This window comes from Oncorhynchus kisutch, unplaced genomic scaffold, assembly GCF_002021735.2.
Source record: "Oncorhynchus kisutch isolate 150728-3 unplaced genomic scaffold, Okis_V2 Okis02a-Okis13b_hom, whole genome shotgun sequence".
In the NCBI taxonomy this organism is placed as follows: Eukaryota; Metazoa; Chordata; class Actinopteri; order Salmoniformes; family Salmonidae; genus Oncorhynchus; species Oncorhynchus kisutch.
Window position 1 is genome coordinate 7,329,293 of NW_022261979.1, and position 20,000 is coordinate 7,349,292.

Here is a 20,000-nt window from a genome sequence, read left to right on the forward strand (position 1 = left end):
GATGATGACTTTAAGGAATGAAAAATACCAAGTAATATAAGAATATTGTATTATTTCATAGTCATTTTTATTAATTGTTTTAATTGATGTCTACCCTATGTGGACCTCTGACGGACTATTTCTATGTTTTGGAAATTTTATGTTAACTCTTTTTGGCTCTGGAATTTCCATTAAAAAGCTAAATTGTTTTTGTAATTATTTTATAATGCATTTAGTGTAAAAAATAATGATATCGAAACTGAAATTTAATGGACCTAGAAAAGCATTAGTGGCTCAGCACTACTCTCAAAGTACAAAACACAACAGAAAGTGTTGCCATTATATTGTCATAACACTGTTGTGGATCTCAGTTGGAGATGTCTGGAAACTACATGGACTTGTTCTTGTTTAGTTGTACTCTGGCTAACAGAGAGGTAGAGAGAGGTAGACAGAGAGGGTGTGGGGGAGAGAGAGTTTAGTTGGTACTCTGGCTAACAGAGAGGTAGAGAGAGGTAGAGAGAGAGGTGGAGACTTACACTCTGGCTAACATAACGCATGCAGGCTGCTAAAAAAACACAATGCATCACACATTCATAAGACACAGAGGTCTTTGAGGCAGACTTCAGTTCAGAGGCGTACAGACCTAACTGTTTTGAGAGCAATTTGACTCAAATCGGCCTATTAACGTAAAACGGGGTGCCTGCATGTGAACATGGCCAGCTGGGGGGGACTCCTTCAAAAGCAGTGACAAAGTGCACTTCCTGAGGTAGGGGGGGGGGGGCCCAGGGCACTGGGGAGGAGTGGCCCAGGGCACCGAGGAGGAGGAGGGGGGGGTGGCCCAGGGCACTGGGGAGGAGTGGCCCAGGGCACCGAGGAGGAGGAGGGGGGGGGTGGCCCAGGGCACTGAGGAGGAGGAGGAGGGGGGGGGGGGCAGGGCACTGAGGAGGAGGAGGGGGGCCCAGGGCACTGAGGAGGAAGAGGGGGGGGGGGGCAGGGCACTGAGGAGGAGGAGGGGGGGGGCCAGGGCACTGAGGAGGAGGAGGGGGGGGCCCAGGGCACTGAGGAGGGGGGGGGGGGGGCAGGGCACTGAGGAGGGAGAGGGAGGGGGCCCAGGGCACTGAGGAGGGGGAGGGGGGGGGGCAGGGCACTGAGGAGGAGGAGGGGTCACTTTACAGTACAGTATAAGACTGTATTATTTAACCAATGAGGTCTGGAGATGATGGGGAGTTGTGGTTGTAGCTTTGTGGAGTTTCTGTTAAGACCAACTCCAGGGAGGTCTTAACCAACACCAGAGGGGTTGAGAAGAAGAGAATCCCCCCTGTAGTGATTTAGTGTGATAAGATCTACCCCCTTCCATACCCCCCCCAGCTCCCCCCACATGTCAAGCCCCAGTTAGAGAGGCAAACCCTGGGGTTGATGGTTGGCAGCTGTGCCTAGTGGGCTGGAGGATGGAGGTCTGTTCGTGGACCACCGCTCTACAAGACAGGAACAGGAGGGGAGGCTTTGAGCTTCAAAGATATCCAGGGGGAAGGAGAGGGATGTACCCCAGGACTATATAGGCCTGTTATGTCTGTAGTGGTTCTAATCTGGTGTAGCCCAGGACTATATGTCTTTAGTGGTTCTAATCTGGTGTACCCCAGGACTATATAGGCCTGTTATAATGTCTGTAGTGGTTCTAATCTGGTGTACCCCAGGACTATATGTCTTTAGTGGTTCTAATCTGGTGTATTCTAGGACTATATAGGCCTGTTATAATGTCTTTAGTGGTTCTAATCTGGTGTACCCCAGGACTATATAGGCCTGTTATGTCTTTAGTGGTTCTAATCTGGTGTACCCCAGGACTATATAGGCCTGTTATAATGTCTGTAGTGGTTCTAATCTGGTGTACCCCAGGACTATATAGGCCTGTTATAATGTCTGTAGTGGTTCTAATCTGGTGTACCCCAGGACTATATAGGTCTGTTATAATGTCTTTAGTGGTTCTAATCTGGTGTACCCCAGGACTATATAGGTCTGTTATAATGTCTTTAGTGGTTCTAATCTGGCAGCTTTCCTGGATGCAAACAGAAAGGATCAAATGTGGTGTTGTAATACACAGTAAAACATGGATACACAGCCTCCCAGACACAGTAAAGCCATTGATACACAGCACCCCAGACACAGCCTCCCAGACACAGTAAAGCCATGGATACACAGCACCCCAGACACAGCACCCCAGACACAGTAAAGCCATTGATACACAGCACCCCATACATTTTTTGTGAACTTCATTTTGTCCTCCATATAATGAACTCATCTGATGTGTCTTTCCAGGTCCATCCCGTTGGAGAGGAGAGTCCTGACCATGCTACAATGGCTTCATCTGGCAGACGGAGAGAGGTAAAGGCAGCTTCTTTTATCCTCTTCTTTAGGCTGTTACTATCTGCAATGATATACCAGCAGTGAAACCCCATCCTCTACATGCATCCAAGATGGCCGCTCTATGCTTAGCAGCAATCTCCATCTAACTTTGAGGAAGTGACTTTGCTCCCATATCCTAGGCCTGTATTTGAGACATGGGGGTGGTAGAGGATACACATGGCCAACCTAAGATTCCCTTCCACCTGTGTTGTTTCAGGCCTTATGTTTACGCCATGCACTCCGAGCAGCCGGACACGTTTGGCCACAAGCTGGGGCCCATGAGCACTGAGGTGAGCTGGAGGCTGGAGGCTGGAGGCTGAGGCTGGGTCTAGGGCTGGGGGCTGGAGGCTGGGGGCTGGAGGCTGGAGGCTGGAGGCTGGGGGCTGGGTGCTGGGGGCTGGGGCTGGGTCTAGGGCTGGGGCTAGGGCAGAGTCTGAGGGGGAGAGACGGTTGTGGTTCAGACTACCGGGACCTGAGTATGTGTTGAGCAGCACTCACGACAGCAGCACTCACGCCAGATGGAGCTAGTTACATACAGAACAATCTACAACACTGTAGCATAAACACTGGCTTCCTGTTTCAACTGTCCAGCCATAGCAAGGCCCCAAACAAACCCAGGCATGTACATGCATGACTTGTACAGTGTGGAATTGATTAACCATTTTCTAGAGATTTTGTATTTCAAATCATATTGTATTTGTCAAATGCGCCGAATACAACATACCTTACAGTGAAATGTTTACTGACAAGGCCTTAACCAACAATGCTTAATTAAGAAGTTTTAAGAAAAATAAGTGTTAATAAGTAAAAATAGAGAAATAAAAGTAACAAATAATTAAACAGTAGCAGTGGGCACCGCACATAGACTCTGTACCGTAACACCCTGTATATAGCCTCCACATTGACTCTGTACCGTAACACCCTGTATATAGCCTCCACATTGACTCTGTACCGTAACACCCTGTATATAGCCTCCACATTGACTCTGTACCGTAACACCCTGTATATAGCCTCCACATTGACTCTGTACCGTAATACCCTGTATATAGCCTCCACATTGACTCTGTACCGGTACCCCCTGTATATAGCCTCCACATTGACTCTGTACCGTAATACCCTGTATATAGCCTCCACATTGACTCTGTACCGGTACCCCCTGTATATAGCCTCCACATTGACTCAGTACCGTAACACCCTGTATATAGCCTCCACATTGACTCTGTACCGTAACACCCTGTATATAGCCTCCACATTGACTCTGTACCGTAACACCCTGTATATAGCCTCCACATTGACTCTGTACCGTAATACCCTGTATATAGCCTCCACATTGACTCTGTACCGTAACACCCTGTATATAGCCTCCACATTGACTCTGTACCGTAATACCCTGTATATAGCCTCCACATTGACTCAGTACTGTAACACCCTGTATATAGCCTCCACATTGACTCTGTACCGTAACACCCTGTATATAGCCTCCACATTGACTCTGTACCGTAATACCCTGTATATAGCCTCCACATTGACTCTGTACCGTAACACCCTGTATATAGCCTCCACATTGACTCTGTACCGTAACACCCTGTATATAGCCTCCACATTGACTCTGTACCGTAACACCCTGTATATAGCCTCCACATTGACTCTGTACCGTAACACCCTGTATATAGCCTCCACATTGACTCTGTACCGTAATACCCTGTATATAGCCTCCACATTGACTCTGTACCGGTACCCCCCTGTATATAGCCTCCACATTGACTCTGTACCGTAACACCCTGTATATAGCCTCCACATTGACTCTGTACCGTAACACCCTGTATATAGCCTCCACATTGACTCTGTACCGTAATACCCTGTATATAGCCTCCACATTGACTCTGTACCGGTACCCCCTGTATATAGCCTCCACATTGACTCTGTACCGTAACACCCTGTATATAGCCTCCACATTGACTCTGTACCGTAACACCCTGTATATAGCCTCCACATTGACTCTGTACCGTAACACCCTGTATATAGCCTCCACGTTGACTCTGTACCGTAATACCCTGTATATAGCCTCCACATTGACTCAGTACCGTAACACCCTGTATATAGCCTCCACATTGACTCAGTACCGTAACACCCTGTATATAGCCTCCACATTGACTCAGTACCGTAACACCCTGTATATAGCCTCCACATTGACTCAGTACCGTAACACCCTGTATATAGCCTCCACATTGACTCAGTACCGCAACACCCTGTATATAGCCTCCACATTGACTCAGTACCGTAACACCTTGTATATAGCCTCCACATTGACTCAGTACCGTAACACCCTGTATATAGCCTCCACATTGACTCAGTACCGTAACACCCTGTATATAGCCTCCACATTGACTCAGTACCGTAACACCCTGTATATAGCCTCCACATTGACTCAGTACCGTAACACCCTGTATATAGCCTCCACATTGACTCGTACCGTAACACCCTGTATATAGCCTCCACATTGACTCTGTACCGTAACACCCTGTATATAGCCTCCACATTGACTCAGTACCGTAACACCCTGTATATAGCCTCCACATTGACTCAGTACCGTAACACCCTGTATATAGCCTCCACATTGACTCAGTACCGTAACACCCTGTATATAGCCTCCACATTGACTCAGTACCGTAACACCCTGTATATAGCCTCCACATTGACTCTGTACCGTAACACCCTGTATATAGCCTCCACATTGACTCTGTACCGTAACACCCTGTATATAGCCTCCACATTGACTCAGTACCGTAACACCCTGTATATAGCCTCCACATTGACTCTGTACCGTAATACCCTGTATATAGCCTCCACATCGACTCTGTACCGGTACCCCCTGTATATAGCCTCCACATTGACTCAGTACCGTAACACCCTGTATATAGCCTCCACATTGACTCTGTACCGTAACACCCTGTATATAGCCTCCACATTGACTCAGTACCGTAACACCCTGTATATAGCCTCCACATTGACTCAGTACCGTAACACCCTGTATATAGCCTCCACATTGACTCAGTACCGTAACACCCTGTATATAGCCTCCACATTGACTCAGTACCGTAATACCCTGTATATAGCCTCCACATTGTTATTTTACTGCTGCTGATTGTGTTATGTTCAATGTCTAATAATGATGAGGTATTTTGATGATCTGTATGGGGATCAATACTTCTATGATATCCCCTGATCGTTGTGATTGCTGTGTGAATATTGATCAGTGTATTCTGTGCTGCAGCTGAACAACCCTCTGAAGGAGATTGATAAGATAATTGGTCAGCTGATGGACGGCCTGAAACAGATGAAACTCCACCGATGTGTCAACATCATCATGGTGGGAGATCACGGTACTGCTGCACAACCGCCTTGACCCCTGACCCTAACCCTGGTCAATACATACCAACCCTAACCCTGGTCAATACATACCAACCCTAACCCTGGTCAATACATACCAACCCTAACCCTGGTCAATACATACCAACCCTGGTCAATACATACCAACCCTAACCCTGGTCAATACATACCAACCCTAACCCTGGTCAATACATACCAACCCTAACCCTGGTCAATACATACCAACCCTGGTCAATACATACCAACCCTAACCCTGGTCAATACATACCAACCCTAACCCTGGTCAATACATACCAACCCTAACCCTGGTCAATACATACCAACCCTAACCCTGGTCAATACATACCAACCCTAACTCTGGTCAATACATACCAACCCTAACCCGGGTCAACACATACCATCCCTAACCCGGGTCAATACATACCAACCCTAACCCTGGTCAATCATACCAACCCTGGTCAATACACACCAACCCTGGTCAATACACATCAACCCTGGTCAATACATACCAACCACAACCCTGGTCAATACATACCAACCCTGGTCAATACATACCAACCCTGGTCAATACATACCAACCCTAACCCTGGTCAATACATACCAACCCTAACCCTGGTCAATACATACCAACCCTGGTCAATACATACAAACCTTGGCCAATACATACCAACCCTGGTCAATACACACCAACCCTAACCCTGGTCAATACATACCAACCCTGGTCAATACACATCAACCTTAGTCAATACATACCAACCCTAGGCAATATATACCAACCCTGGTCAATACACATCAACCCTAGTCAATACATACCAACCCTAGTCAATACATACCAACCCTGGTCAATACATACCAACCCTGGTCAATACATACCAACCCTGGTCAATACATACCAACCCTGGTCAATACATACCAACCCTGGTCAATACATACCAACCCTGGTCAATACATACCAACCCTGGTCAATACATACCAACCCTGGTCAATACGTACCAACCCTAGTCAATACATAACAACCCTGGTCAATACATACCAACCCTAGTCAATACATACCAACCCTGGTCAATACATACCAACCCTGGTCAATACACACCAACCCTAACCCTGGTCAATACATACCAACCCTGGTCAATACACACCAACCCTAGTCAATACATACCAACCCTAGTCAATACATACCAACCCTAGTCAATACATACCAACCCTGGTCAATACATACCAACCCTGGTCAATACGTACCAACCCTGGTCAATACGTACCAACCCTAGTCAATACATAACAACCCTGGTCAATACATACAACCCTGGTCAATACATACAAACCTGGTCAATACATACCAACCCTAGTCAATACATAACAACCTTGGTCAATACATACCAACCCTGGTCAATACATAACAACCCTGGTCAATACATACCAACCCTGGTCAATACATACCAACCCTGGTCAATACATACCAACCCTGGTCAATACATACCAACCCTGGTCAATACATACCAACCCTGGTCAATACATACCAACCCTAACCCTGGTCAATACATACCAACCCTGGTCAATACATACCAACCCTGGTCAATACATACCAACCCTGGTCAATACACACCAACCCTAGTCAATACATACCAACCCTGGTCAATACATACCAACCCTAACCCTGGTCAATACATACCAACCCTGGTCAATACATACCAACCCTAGTCAATACATACCAACCCTAGTCAATACACACCAACCCTGGTCAATACACACCAACTCTACCTAGTCAATACACACCAACTCTACCTAGTCAATACACACCAACTCTACCTAGTCAATACACACCAACTCTACCTAGTCAATACACACCAACTCTACCTAGTCAATACATACCAACCCTAGTCAATACACACCAACCCTGGTTCAATACACACCAACTCTACCTAGTCAATACACACGCTGGGGGGGGGGATCACAGATCAGTTATCTTTAAATGTACTTTGTGAATATGATTAGGCTGTAGTTTACTACAGTGCCTGTATATAATAAACACTGATCACTCATATTAGTCTCCGTCTGAAAACCGGCCCACTCATAAAAGGGAGGTAAGAAAACGTAGCTCTAGAGAAAGTGAAAGTCTCTCCAACTCAGGTCTCTTCAAAGTACGCCGAGCCTATTGGCTGATATATGCCAGTAATACGATAGCCTAATATAATGGTCCGCGTGAGAATCTCTTGGGCGCACAATTTACTGCAACCATGGCTGGCAAGTGAGCTGAGTCGTCACATACGTCCTGAGTCGTCACATACGTCCTGAGTCGTCACATACGTCCTGAGTCGTCACATACGTCCTGAGTCGTCACATACGTCCTGAGTCGTCACATACGTCCTGAGTCGTCACATACGTCCTGAGTCGTCACATACGTCCTGAGTCGTCACATACGTCCTGAGTCGTCACATACGTCCTGAGTCGTCACATACGTCCTGAGTCGTCACATACGTCCTGAGTCGTCACATACGTCCTGAGTCGTCACATACGTCCTGAGTCGTCACATACGTCCTGAGTCGTCACATACGTCCTGAGTCGTCACATACGTCCTGAGTCGTCACATACGTCCTGAGTCGTCACATACGTCTGAAATAAGCAGCATTGCGGTTGGGTTCGGGACCAGTTCTTACGTTAGCGGGTGTGGGCGGGATGAATAAATCGGTCCTCCGCAGACCTCTAGACCAGGGCTGTCAAACTCATTCCTTGGAGGTCCTAGTGTCTGTGGGTTTTAGTTTTCTCCTTTCATTTAAGCCCTTAGACAACCAGGTGAGGGGAGTTCTTTACTAATTCGTGACCTCAATTCATCAAGGCAGGAGCGAAAACCCTCAGACACTCGGTCCTCCATGGAATGAGTTTGACACGTGCTCTAGACGATGTCCATTTCTCTCTGACTATAGACAATCAAGTCACCTTCTTCTTCTTCTTCGTATTCATTCTGCAGTGATTTAAAGTCTGTTCTGAACATGTGTTCCTCAGGTATGGAGGAGGCTCACTGTGACAGGACAGAGTTCCTCAGCTCATACATGCCGTCCACTGTTGATGACATCATCCTGATCCCCGGCTCCCTGGGCAGGATCCGCTCCAGGTACCCCAACAACCCCAAATGTGAGCGTTTGGTTTGTTTGTCTGATTGGTGTATTGATTGATTGATTGATTGATTGATTGATGGATTGACCATTTAAAAACACAATACTGTATTGAAGAACATGCCTTAATAAAATCATTGAGGATTAATCAACTACAAATCCCCAACTACAAAATCAGAGACCTATTTCTATTGTGGTCCTCATAGGCTTCGTTTAGACAGGCGGACCCATTGTGGTCCTCATAGGCTGTGTTTAGACAGGCAGACCCATTGTGGACCTCATAGGCTGCGTTTAGACAGGCAGACCCGTTGTGGTCCTCATAGGCTGTGTTTAGACAGGCAGACACATTGTGGTCCTCATAGACTGCGTTTAGACAGGCAGACCCATTGTGGTCCTCATACACTGCGTTTAGACAGGCAGACACATTGTGGTCCTCATAGGCTGCATTTAGACAGGCAGACCCATTGTGGTCCTCATAGGCTGTGTTTAGACAGGCAGACACATTGTGGTCCTCATAGGCTGCGTTTAGACAGGCAGACCAATTGTGGTCCTCATAGTCTGCATTTAGACAGGCAGACCCATTGTGGTCCTCATAGGCTGCGTTTAGACAGGCGGACCCATTGTGGTCCTCATAGGCTGCGTTTAGACAGGCGGACCCATTGTGGTCCTCATAGGCTGCGTTTAGACAGGCGGACCCATTGTGGTCCTCATAGGCTGCGTTTAGACAGGCGGACCCATTGTGGTCCTCATAGGCTTAGTTTAGACAGGCAGACCCATTGTGGTCCTCATAGGCTGCGTTTAGACAGGCGGACCCATTGTGGTCCTCATAGGCTTATTTTAGACAGGCAGACCCATTGTGGTCCTCATAGGCTGCATTTAGACAGGCGGACCCATTGTGGTCCTCATAGGCTTCGTTTAGACAGGCTGACCCATTGTGGACCTCATAGGCTGCGTTTAGAAAGGCAGACCCATTGTGGTCCTCATAGGCTGCGTTTAGACAGGCGGACCCATTGTTTTCCTCATAGGCTGCGTTTAGACAGGCGGACCCATTGTGGTCCTCATAGACTGCGTTTAGACAGGCGGACCCATTGTGGTCCTCATAGGCTGCGTTTAGACAGGCGGACCCATTGTGGTCCTCATAGGCTGCGTTTAGACAGGTGGACCCATTGTGGTCCTCATAGGCTGCGTTTAGACAGGCAGACCCATTGTGGTCCTCATAGGCTGCGTTTGGACAGGCAGACCCATTGTGGTCCTCATAGGCTGCGTTTAGACAGGCGGACCCATTGTGGTCCTCATAGTCTGCATTTAGACAGGCAGACCAATTGTGGTCCTCATAGTCTGCATTTAGACAGGCGGACCCATTGTGGTCCTCATAGTCTGCATTTAGACAGGCGGACCAATTGTGGTCCTCATAGTCTGCATTTAGACAGGCAGACCCATTCCTCCAGTTACTGGAAAGTGTGTAGAGAAAGACAGAGTACTGTATCTCAGTGACCCTGATCCTTGACTGGGTCACATGACCAGGTCAGTCGAGACCAAAACAACAACATTACGTTAGCATGTATCTTTGTGCTCAGAAGAGCACGCCTCCTCGTCCCCAGACTACGTTGATGTGTCCCTACTGATCCAGTTATGGACTGCGTCCTCGGTAGTACGGTAGAACGAGGCACATTTCCTAACAGTCAATCAGAACACTGTTTTGTCTTTTTTCAGATGATGCCAAATCTGTTATTGCAAATCTTACAGTGAGTATTATACACGTTGTCTTTCCATACACATTGTCTTCTCATTGTTCTGACCAATATTCATACCCGTGTTGTGGTGTCAGAGGTTGAGGTGAAAAATCCAGAATTATAGTTTATGAAATCGGGGTGATGAAGTTGTACTACAGAGCACCTGGAATCGTGTTGTTCTGCCCCCTCAGTGTAAAAAGACAGAGCAGCACTTCAAGCCCTATCTGAAGCAGCATCTCCCCAAGCGCCTTCACTACGCCAACAACAGGAGAATAGAGGGCATCCACCTGTTAGTGGAGAGGAAGTGGCATATCGCAAGGTTATACCCTCTCTCTCTCTCTGTCTGTCTCTCTCTCTCTGCCTCTCTGTCTCTGTCTGTCTGTCTGTCTGTCTGTCTGTCTGTCTGTCTGTCTGTCTGTCTGTCTGTCTGTCTGTCTGTCTGTCTGTCTGTCTGTCTGTCTGTCTGTCTGTCTGTCTCTCTGTCTGTCTCTCTGTCTCTCTGTCTCTCTGTTTCTCTGTTTCTCATTTCGAAACAGACATAGACCACAGATTTTTTTGCTACAGTGTGTCCTATTGGTGGGGTGTCCTATTGGGGGTGTGTCATATTGGTGGGGGTGTACTATTGGTGGTGGTGTCCTATTGGGGGTGTGTCCTATTGGTGGGGGTGTCCTATTGGTGGGGGTGTCCTATTGGGGGTGTGTCCTATTGGTGGGGGTGTACTATTGGTGGTGGTGTCCTATTGGTGGGGGTGTACTATTGGTGGTGGTGTCCTATTGGGGGTGGTGTCCTATTGGGGGTGGTGTCCTATTGGGGGTGGTGTCCTATTGGGGGTGGTGTCCTATTGGGGGTGGTGTCCTATTGGGGGTGGTGTCCTATTGGGGGTGGTGTCCTATTGGGGGTGGGTCCGTCTTATTGGCGGGGTGTCCTATTGGTGGTGGTGTCCTATTGGTGGTGGTGTCCTATTGGTGGTGGTGTCCTATTGGGGGTTGGTGTTATTGGGGGTGGTGTCCTATTGGAGGTGGTGTTATTGGGGGTGGTGTCCTATTGGAGGTGTGTCCTATTGGGGGTTGGTCATATTGGTGGGGGTGTCTTATTGGGGGTGTGTCCTATTGGTGGTGGTGTCCTATTGGTGGTGGTGTCCTATTGGGGGTGGGTCCTATTGGTGGGGGTGTCCTATTGGGGGTGTGTCCTATTGGGGGTGTGTCCTATTGGGTGTGTGTCCTATTGGGGGTGTGTCCTATTGGGGGTGTGTCCTATTGGGGGTGTGTCCTATTGGGAGGGTGTCCTATTGGGGGGGTGTCCTATTGGGGGTGTGTCCTATTGGGGGGGGTGTCCTATTGGGGGGGGTGTCCTATTGGGGGTGTGTCCTATTGGGGGTGGTGTCTTATTGGTGGGGGTGTTTCCTATTGGGGGTGGTGTCTTATTGGTGGTGGTGGTGTCTTATTGGGGGTGTGTCCTATTGGTGGTGGTGTCCTATTGTATCCTGTTCCTGTAGCAGGCAGTGTCTGTTAACATGAACTTGGACTCTGTATGTTGGTCATCATCAGTCCCAGTGTTGGTCAGACCCAGTGGAAAGTTGTCAGTCACTGTGTAAACACATGAGGTAATGAGGTAATGCCTGTCTGTCGCGGGCGACAACTGAAAACAAATCAATGTTTGAAGGACAGAGAGGAGAGGGCTGGTTCAGAATATGCTCCTTGGGGACGTCACCCTGTTTGAGTTGGCATGCCACAGAGCTCCATGGGGACGAACACCCTGTTTGAGTTGGCATGCCACAGAGCTCAATGAAAGAGATCTTTGAGATCCCTCCTCCTGCCTGCTAAGATATAGACAAGTTTAAATCGCTGGCACCATGAGTTGTGAACTTAATGCTTTCTGAGTGAGAAATTCTTACCCCTCCAGCAGCTTTGCAGCTAGCAGAGTAAAACTGTCTCTTAAATTAAATACCCAAATGAAATGAAATATTTGTTAGTCGTTTTCCCTGCCGTTGGTGATTTTTCAGGCTCTACGTGCTTGTGGCTTGTTCCCTACACAGACACCACTGACTGTAGTGTTGAATGCCAACTTCATATAAAAACGTGTCTGTTTTCCTTTTACATGTCTTTTACATGTCTTTTACATGTCTTTTACATGTCTTTTACATGCCTTTTACATGTCTTTTACATGTCTTTTACATGTCTTTTACATGTCTTTTACAGGGAAATGTGGTGTCGGGTCGGCCTTGGAAAAACGGAATCCCTTTTGGGTTTATAAGGATTTCAGTGTGTTACTGTGTATGTAGGGCTGTATCTGTGTGGTCTGCTTTGAATCAAATCAAATGTTATGAAAATCAGACACAATGTCCTTGAATGTTTATTTAGGCTGCATAAAAGTCTTCATCCCGGTGAGGAATTGTAGATAGTTAATGTTAATTATTAAAACCATGAATTGTCTGATGTTGGAAAAAAAATAATTTTGGTTTATATCATGCTGTCTGTTACAGGAAGTCTCCAGAAGGAGGAAAGAGGCACCCTGGGAAATGTGGTTTTGCAGGAGATCACGGTTATGACAACAAGATAAACAGCATGCAGGTATGTTAGTTTTATCCTCATCTTGATATAAGTATTCTCGTTGCCATAAATGATTAATCATTACCTTTATCCTGTTCCTGTTCTTTAGACTATTTTCTGTGGATATGGACCTATGTTTAAATTCAAGACCAAAGTGCCAGTTTTTGAAAACATTGAACTTTACAATGTCATGTGTGGTAAGGCATCTTCATTTTTGCTTTTAACTTGAGGGAGGCATACAGTAGCACTCATCAGCCCATACTCATACGTTATGGACAGTGAAGTTGTGTTGCATATTGACTTGAGATCTTTTACTGTAATCGTAACAATACAATACCTTATTGTCCGTTTTCATGGGATAGACCTGCTTGGCCTGAACCCTGCCCCTAACAACGGGACTCATGGCAGTCTGAACCACCTGTTGAAGAGCCCGGTCCACAAGCCCACCGTGCCAGAGGAGGTGTCTAAACCCACCATCTCAGGTCCCATCATTACTCTGACCGATGACTTAGGCTGCAGCTGTGATGACAAGGTCAGCTACAGAACAGCATAGCTCTTATAGCCATAGAGATAGATACTGTATCACTGTAGAGATAGATACTGTAGAGATAGATACTGTATCACTATAGAGATATATACTGTAGAGATAGATACTGTACTACTATAGAGATAGATACTATAGAGATATATACTGTAGAGATAGATACTGTATCACTATAGAGATATATACTGTAGAGCTAGATACTATAGAGATATATACTGTAGAGATAGATACTGAATCACTATAGAGATATATACTGTAGAGATAGATACTGTACTACTATAGAGATATATACTGTAGAGATAGATACTATAGAGATATATACTGTAGAGATAGATACTGTATCACTATAGAGATATATACTGTAGAGATAGATACTGTACTACTATAGAGATATATATACTGTAGAGATAGATACTGTAGAGATATATACTGTAGAGATAGATACTGTACTACTATAGAGATATATATACTGTAGAGATAGAGACTGTAGAGATAGATACTGTACTACTATAGAGATATATATACTGTAGAGATAGAGACTGTAGAGATAGATACTGTACTACTATAGAGATATATACTGTAGAGATAGATACTGTACTACTATAGAGATATATACTGTAGAGATAGAGACTGTATCACTGTAGAGATAGATACTGTAGAGATAGATACTGTAGAGATAGAGACTGTAGAGATAGATACTGTACTACTATAGAGATAGATACTGTAGAGATAGAGACTGTATCACTGTAGAGATAGATACTGTAGAGATAGATACTGTATCACTATAGAGATAGATACTGTACTACTATAGAGATAGATACTGTACTACTATAGAGATAGATACTGTATCACTATAGAGATAGATACTGTAGCACTGTAGAGATAGATACTGTAGCACTGTAGAGATAGATACTGTATCACTGTAGAGATAGATACTGTATCACTGTAGAGATAGATACTGTATCACTATAGAGATAGATACTGTATCACTATAGAGATAGATACTGTAGAGATAGATACTGTACTACTATAGAGATATATACTGTAGAGATAGATACTGTAGCACTATAGAAATAGATACTGTAGAGATAGATACTGTATCACTATAGAGATAGATACTGTACTACTATAGAGATATATACTGTAGAGATAGATACTGTAGCACTATAGAAATAGATACTGTAGAGATAGATACTGTATCACTATAGAGATAGATACTGTATCACTATAGAGATAGATACTGTATCACTATAGAGATAGATACTGTATCACTATAGAGATAGATACTGTATCACTATAGAGATAGATACTGTAGCACTATAGAAATAGATACTGTAGAGATAGATACTGTATCACTATAGAGATAGATACTGTATCACTATAGAGATAGATACTGTATCACTATAGAGATAGATACTGTACCACTATAGAGATAGATACTGTATCACTATAGAGATAGATACTGTACCACTATAGAAATAGATACTGTAGAGATAGATACTGTATCACTATAGAGATAGATACTGTATCACTATAGAGATAGATACTGTATCACTATAGAGATAGATACTGTGTCACTGTAGAGATAGATACTGTATCACTATAGAGATATATACTGTAGAGATAGATACTGTATCACTATAGAGATATATACTGTAGAGATAGATACTGTATCACTATAGAGATATATACTGTAGAGATAGATACTGTATCACTATAGAGATATATATACTGTAGAGATAGAGACTGTATCACTATAGAGATATATACTGTAGAGATAGATACTGTACTACTATAGAGATATATACTGTAGAGATAGATACTATAGAGATATATACTGTAGAGATAGATACTGTATCACTATAGAGATAGATAATGTAGAGATAGATACTGTATCACTATAGAGATAGATACTGTATCACTATAGAGATAGATACTGTATCACTATAGAGAAACTGTAGAGATAGAAACTGTAGATATAGATACCGTAGAAACTGTATGTATCTCTATGGCTCCCACCACAGAACTAGAATGAGATTGTATTTTTATGGCTTTCCCAGCCGTAGACAGACTGATATTGAAGCTTTACGTTTTTATATCAACTTGATATTTGCTTCAATAAAGTAAATCGGAAATGATTTCTGCATCTCAAGAAATAGACTACATGTTGTTACATTGATCTGTATAGCGTGTGTGTTTGACCTATGACCTGACTGATATCTGTAGCACTGGGCATTACTACATGTTGTTACATTGATCTGTATAGCGTGTGTGTTTGACCTATGACCTGACCGATATCTGTAGCACTGGGCATTACTACATGTTATTACATTGATCTGTATAGCGTGTGTGTTTGACCTATGACCTGACTGATATCTGTAGCACTGGGCATTACTACATGTTGTTACATTGATCTGTATAGCGTGTGTGTTTGACCTATGACCTGACTGATATCTGTAGCACTGGGCATTACTACATGTTGTTACATTGATCTGTATAGCGTGTGTGTTTGACCTATGACCTGACTGATATCTGTAGCACTGGGCATTACTACATGTTATTACATTGATCTGTATAGCGTGTGTGTTTGACCTATGACCTGACTGATATCTGTAGCACTGGGCATTACTACATGTTGTTACATTGATCTGTATAGCATGTGTGTTTGACCTATGACCTGACTGATATCTGTAGCACTGGGCATTACTACATGTTACATTGATCTGTATAGCATGTGTGTTTGACCTATGACCTGACTGATATCTGTAGCACTGGGCATTACTACATGTTGTTACATTGATCTGTATAGCGTGTGTGTTTGACCTATGACCTGACTGATATCTGTAGCACTGGGCATTACTACATGTTGTTACATTGATCTGTATAGCATGTGTGTTTGACCTATGACCTGACTGATATCTGTAGCACTGGGCATTACTACATGTTACATTGATCTGTATAGCATGTGTGTTTGACCTATGACCTGACTGATATCTGTAGCACTGGGCATTACTACATGTTGTTACATTGATCTGTATAGCGTGTGTGTTTGACCTATGACCTGACTGATATCTGTAGCACTGGGCATTACTACATGTTGTTTATTTTCCGTGTCTAAACTGGTTTCTATGTCTGCCACTGACTGTTGTCTCTGTAATCCATAGCTGCTGTTACACGTTTTCATGCTTGTTTGTTTGATTCCCTCTTCTTCTTATTTCTGTCTGTGAAGTCCTCTTGCTTCTGCAGAGATGATAGATGTCTTTGCAAGAGATTTTCACCTTCAATCTTTTTGCAGTTGCGTTCAAAAAATAGAAGGCAGAGAGCATTGAAAGTCCCCGTTGTAAGAGGCTATAACCTGGAGTCACTGTGGCTCTGTCTCTTACAGAACAAAGTGGAAGAGCTTAATCAGAGACTGAGGCAAGCTGTCGATGGTACGTCTCTCTCTCTCTGGTCCACATCGTTGGTCTTATGCCTGAGTAGTAGTAATGCTAATACCTGTGTAATAACACTAATTACAGCAGCCAACAATGTTGTTATTAACATGTTATTACATAGACATGTCAGTAAAGGGTTGTATTATGTCCTATTTCTCATATCACTATTGAATATCCTCTCCAGAGTCTTGTTACCAGCTTTTAGGATGATGGTCTTCTCTTCCAGACAGCAAGAACCTCCCTCATGGTCGGCCTGCAGTTCTGTTCCGTACTAAATACAGCATTCTACACCACAGTGACTATATCAGTGGGTACAGTGAATCACTGTCTATGCCCCTGTGGACGTCCTACACAGTCTCCAAACAGGTATGTCAAACAGGACACAGCCTACGAGTTTCCTACCTGGTTTATTTTGACATCAGCTATATGCTATTTACTGTGATTATAATGGATGTTTGACAAGGGAAAACAGCTCATTCAATAATCCTCTCAAGATAAACCTATGGACTGGTACATACCTCGTCAATACTTTATGTTGACTACTAATTTGAACAGTCGTTGACTACTCATATGAACAGTCGTTGACTACTAATTTGAACAGTCGTTGACTACTAATTTGAACAGTCGTTGACTACTAATTTGAACAGTTGTTGACTACTAACTTGAACATTCGTTGACTACTAACTTGAACAGTCGTTGACTACTAATTTGAACAGTCGTTGACTACTAATTTGAACAGTCGTTGACCACCAATTTGAACAGTCGTTGACTACTAATTTGAACAGTCGTTGACTACTAATTTGAACAGTCGTTGACTACTAATTTGAACAGTCGTTGACTACTAACTTGAACAGTCGTTGACTACTAACTTGAACAGTCGTTGACTACTAACTTGAACAGTCGTTGACTACTAACTTGAACAGTCGTTGACTACTAACTTGAACAGTCGTTGACTACTAACTTGAACAGTCGTTGACTACCAATTTGAACAGTCGTTGACTACCAATTTGAACAGTCGTTGACTACTAATTTGAACAGTTGTCTAATTTATAGTCTCTAGAGCAGGGCTCTTCAACCCTGTTCCTGGATATATACATCCTCCTGTAGGTTTTAACTCCAAACCTTGTTCCAGGAGAGGACCCTCCTGTAGGTTTTAACTCCAACCCTGTTCCTGGATATATACCCTCCTGTAGGTTTTCACTCCAACCCTGTTCCTGAAGAGGACCCTCCTGTAGGTTTTACCTCGAACCCTGTTCCTAGAGAGATAACCTCCTGTAGGTTTTAACTCCAACCCTGTTCCTGGAGAGCAGGAGGTGATCTCTCTAGGAACAGGGTTGTAGTTAAAACCTACAGGAGGGTATCTCTCCAGGAACAGGGTTGGAGTTAAAACCTACAGGAGGGTTTCTCTCCAGGAACAGGGTTAGAGAGACCTGATCTAGCGTATTGTCAGTGACTACAGTCTACAGTGGTCTAATGTTGTGATTGTGTTTTCCAGGTAGAAGTAACCCCTCTACCAGAGCATCTGACTAACTGTGTCAGACCTGACATCCGTATCCCTCCGGGCTTCAGCCAATCCTGCTCCAACTACAAGGCGGACAAACAGATCTCCTTCGCCTTCCTCTACCCTCCACGTACGTCCTCCATGTTCTCTCCTGTCAGATCCCCTATGGTTGACCAGCGGCTGGTTGCACCAGCTTGACGTGCGACTGGTTCTAACACCACATTCGACTTAGCATTCAAGACCACCTTTGGAACTCCCAGCTGATGCAACCGGTTCATGTACAGTCGTGGCCAAAAGGTTTGAGATTGACACAAATATACGTTTAGCCACAAAACTTTTAGCCACGACTGTACTATAGTTTACAACGCAGCAACAAGACATGAAGTGATCTAAACTGTACTGTACATTCTGGAGCCTAGTGGTTAGAGTGTAGGGGCGGCAGGGTAGCCTAGTGGTTAGAGTGTAGAGGGGGCAGTGTAGCCTAGTGGTTAGAGTGTAGAGGGGGCAGGGTAGCCTAGTGGTTAGAGTGTAGAGGTGGCAGGGTAGCCTAGTGGTTAGAGTGTAGAGGCGGCAGGGTAGCCTAGTGGTTAGAGTGTAGAGGGGGCAGGGTAGCCTAGTGGTTAGAGTGTAGAGGGGGCAGGGTAGCCTAGTGGTTAGAGTGTAGAGGCGAGAGGGTAGCCTAGTGGTTAGAGTGTAGAGGGGGCAGGGGGCAGGGTAGCCTAGTGGTTAGAGTGTAGAGGCGGCAGGGTAGCCTAGTGGTTAGAGTGTAGAGGGGGCAGGGTAGCCTAGTGGTTAGAGTGTAGAGGCGGCAGGGTAGCCTAGTGGTTAGAGTGTAGAGGCGGCAGGGTAGCCTAGTGGTTAGAGTGTAGAGGCGGCAGGGTAGCCTAGTGGTTAGAGTGTAGAGGGGGCAGGGTAGCCTAGTGGTTAGAGTGTAGAGGCGGCAGGGTAGCCTAGTGGTTAGAGTGTAGAGGGGGCAGGGTAGCCTAGTGGTTAGAGTGTAGAGGGGGCAGGGTAGCCTAGTGGTTAGAGTGTAGAGGTGGCAGGGTAGCCTAGTGGTTAGAGTGTAGAGGCGGCAGGGTAGCCTAGTGGTTAGAGTGTAGAGGTGGCAGGGTAGCCTAGTGGTTAGAGTGTAGAGGGGGCAGGGTAGCCTAGTGGTTAGAGTGTGGAGGAGGTAGGGTAGCCTAGTGGTTAGAGTGTAGAGGCGGCAGGGTAGCCTAGTGGTTAGAGTGTAGAGGAGGTAGGGTAGCCTAGTGGTTAGAGTGTAGAGGGGGCAGGGGGCAGGGTAGCCTAGTGGTTAGAGTGTAGAGGAGGTAGGGTAGCCTAGTGGTTAGAGTGTAGAGGGGGCAGGGGGCAGGGTAGC

General features: G+C 45.1%; 1 protein-coding gene across 1 annotated transcript in view; it reads left to right on the plus strand.

The window, feature by feature from the left end:
- The window catches only part of LOC109885466 (ectonucleotide pyrophosphatase/phosphodiesterase family member 2), a 47,286-nt gene that overhangs the window by 18,086 nt on the left and 9,200 nt on the right, over positions 1-20,000 (plus strand). Inside the window, exons 10-21 of the mRNA XM_031812253.1 lie at positions 2,293-2,358; positions 2,597-2,669; positions 5,654-5,762; positions 8,770-8,898; positions 10,593-10,624; positions 10,804-10,931; positions 13,095-13,182; positions 13,271-13,358; positions 13,524-13,693; positions 17,091-17,136; positions 17,366-17,505; positions 18,635-18,770. Of these exons, the coding sequence (XP_031668113.1) occupies positions 2,293-2,358; positions 2,597-2,669; positions 5,654-5,762; positions 8,770-8,898; positions 10,593-10,624; positions 10,804-10,931; positions 13,095-13,182; positions 13,271-13,358; positions 13,524-13,693; positions 17,091-17,136; positions 17,366-17,505; positions 18,635-18,770 (1,205 nt within the window). The remainder of the gene's footprint in view (positions 1-2,292; positions 2,359-2,596; positions 2,670-5,653; positions 5,763-8,769; positions 8,899-10,592; positions 10,625-10,803; positions 10,932-13,094; positions 13,183-13,270; positions 13,359-13,523; positions 13,694-17,090; positions 17,137-17,365; positions 17,506-18,634; positions 18,771-20,000) is intronic.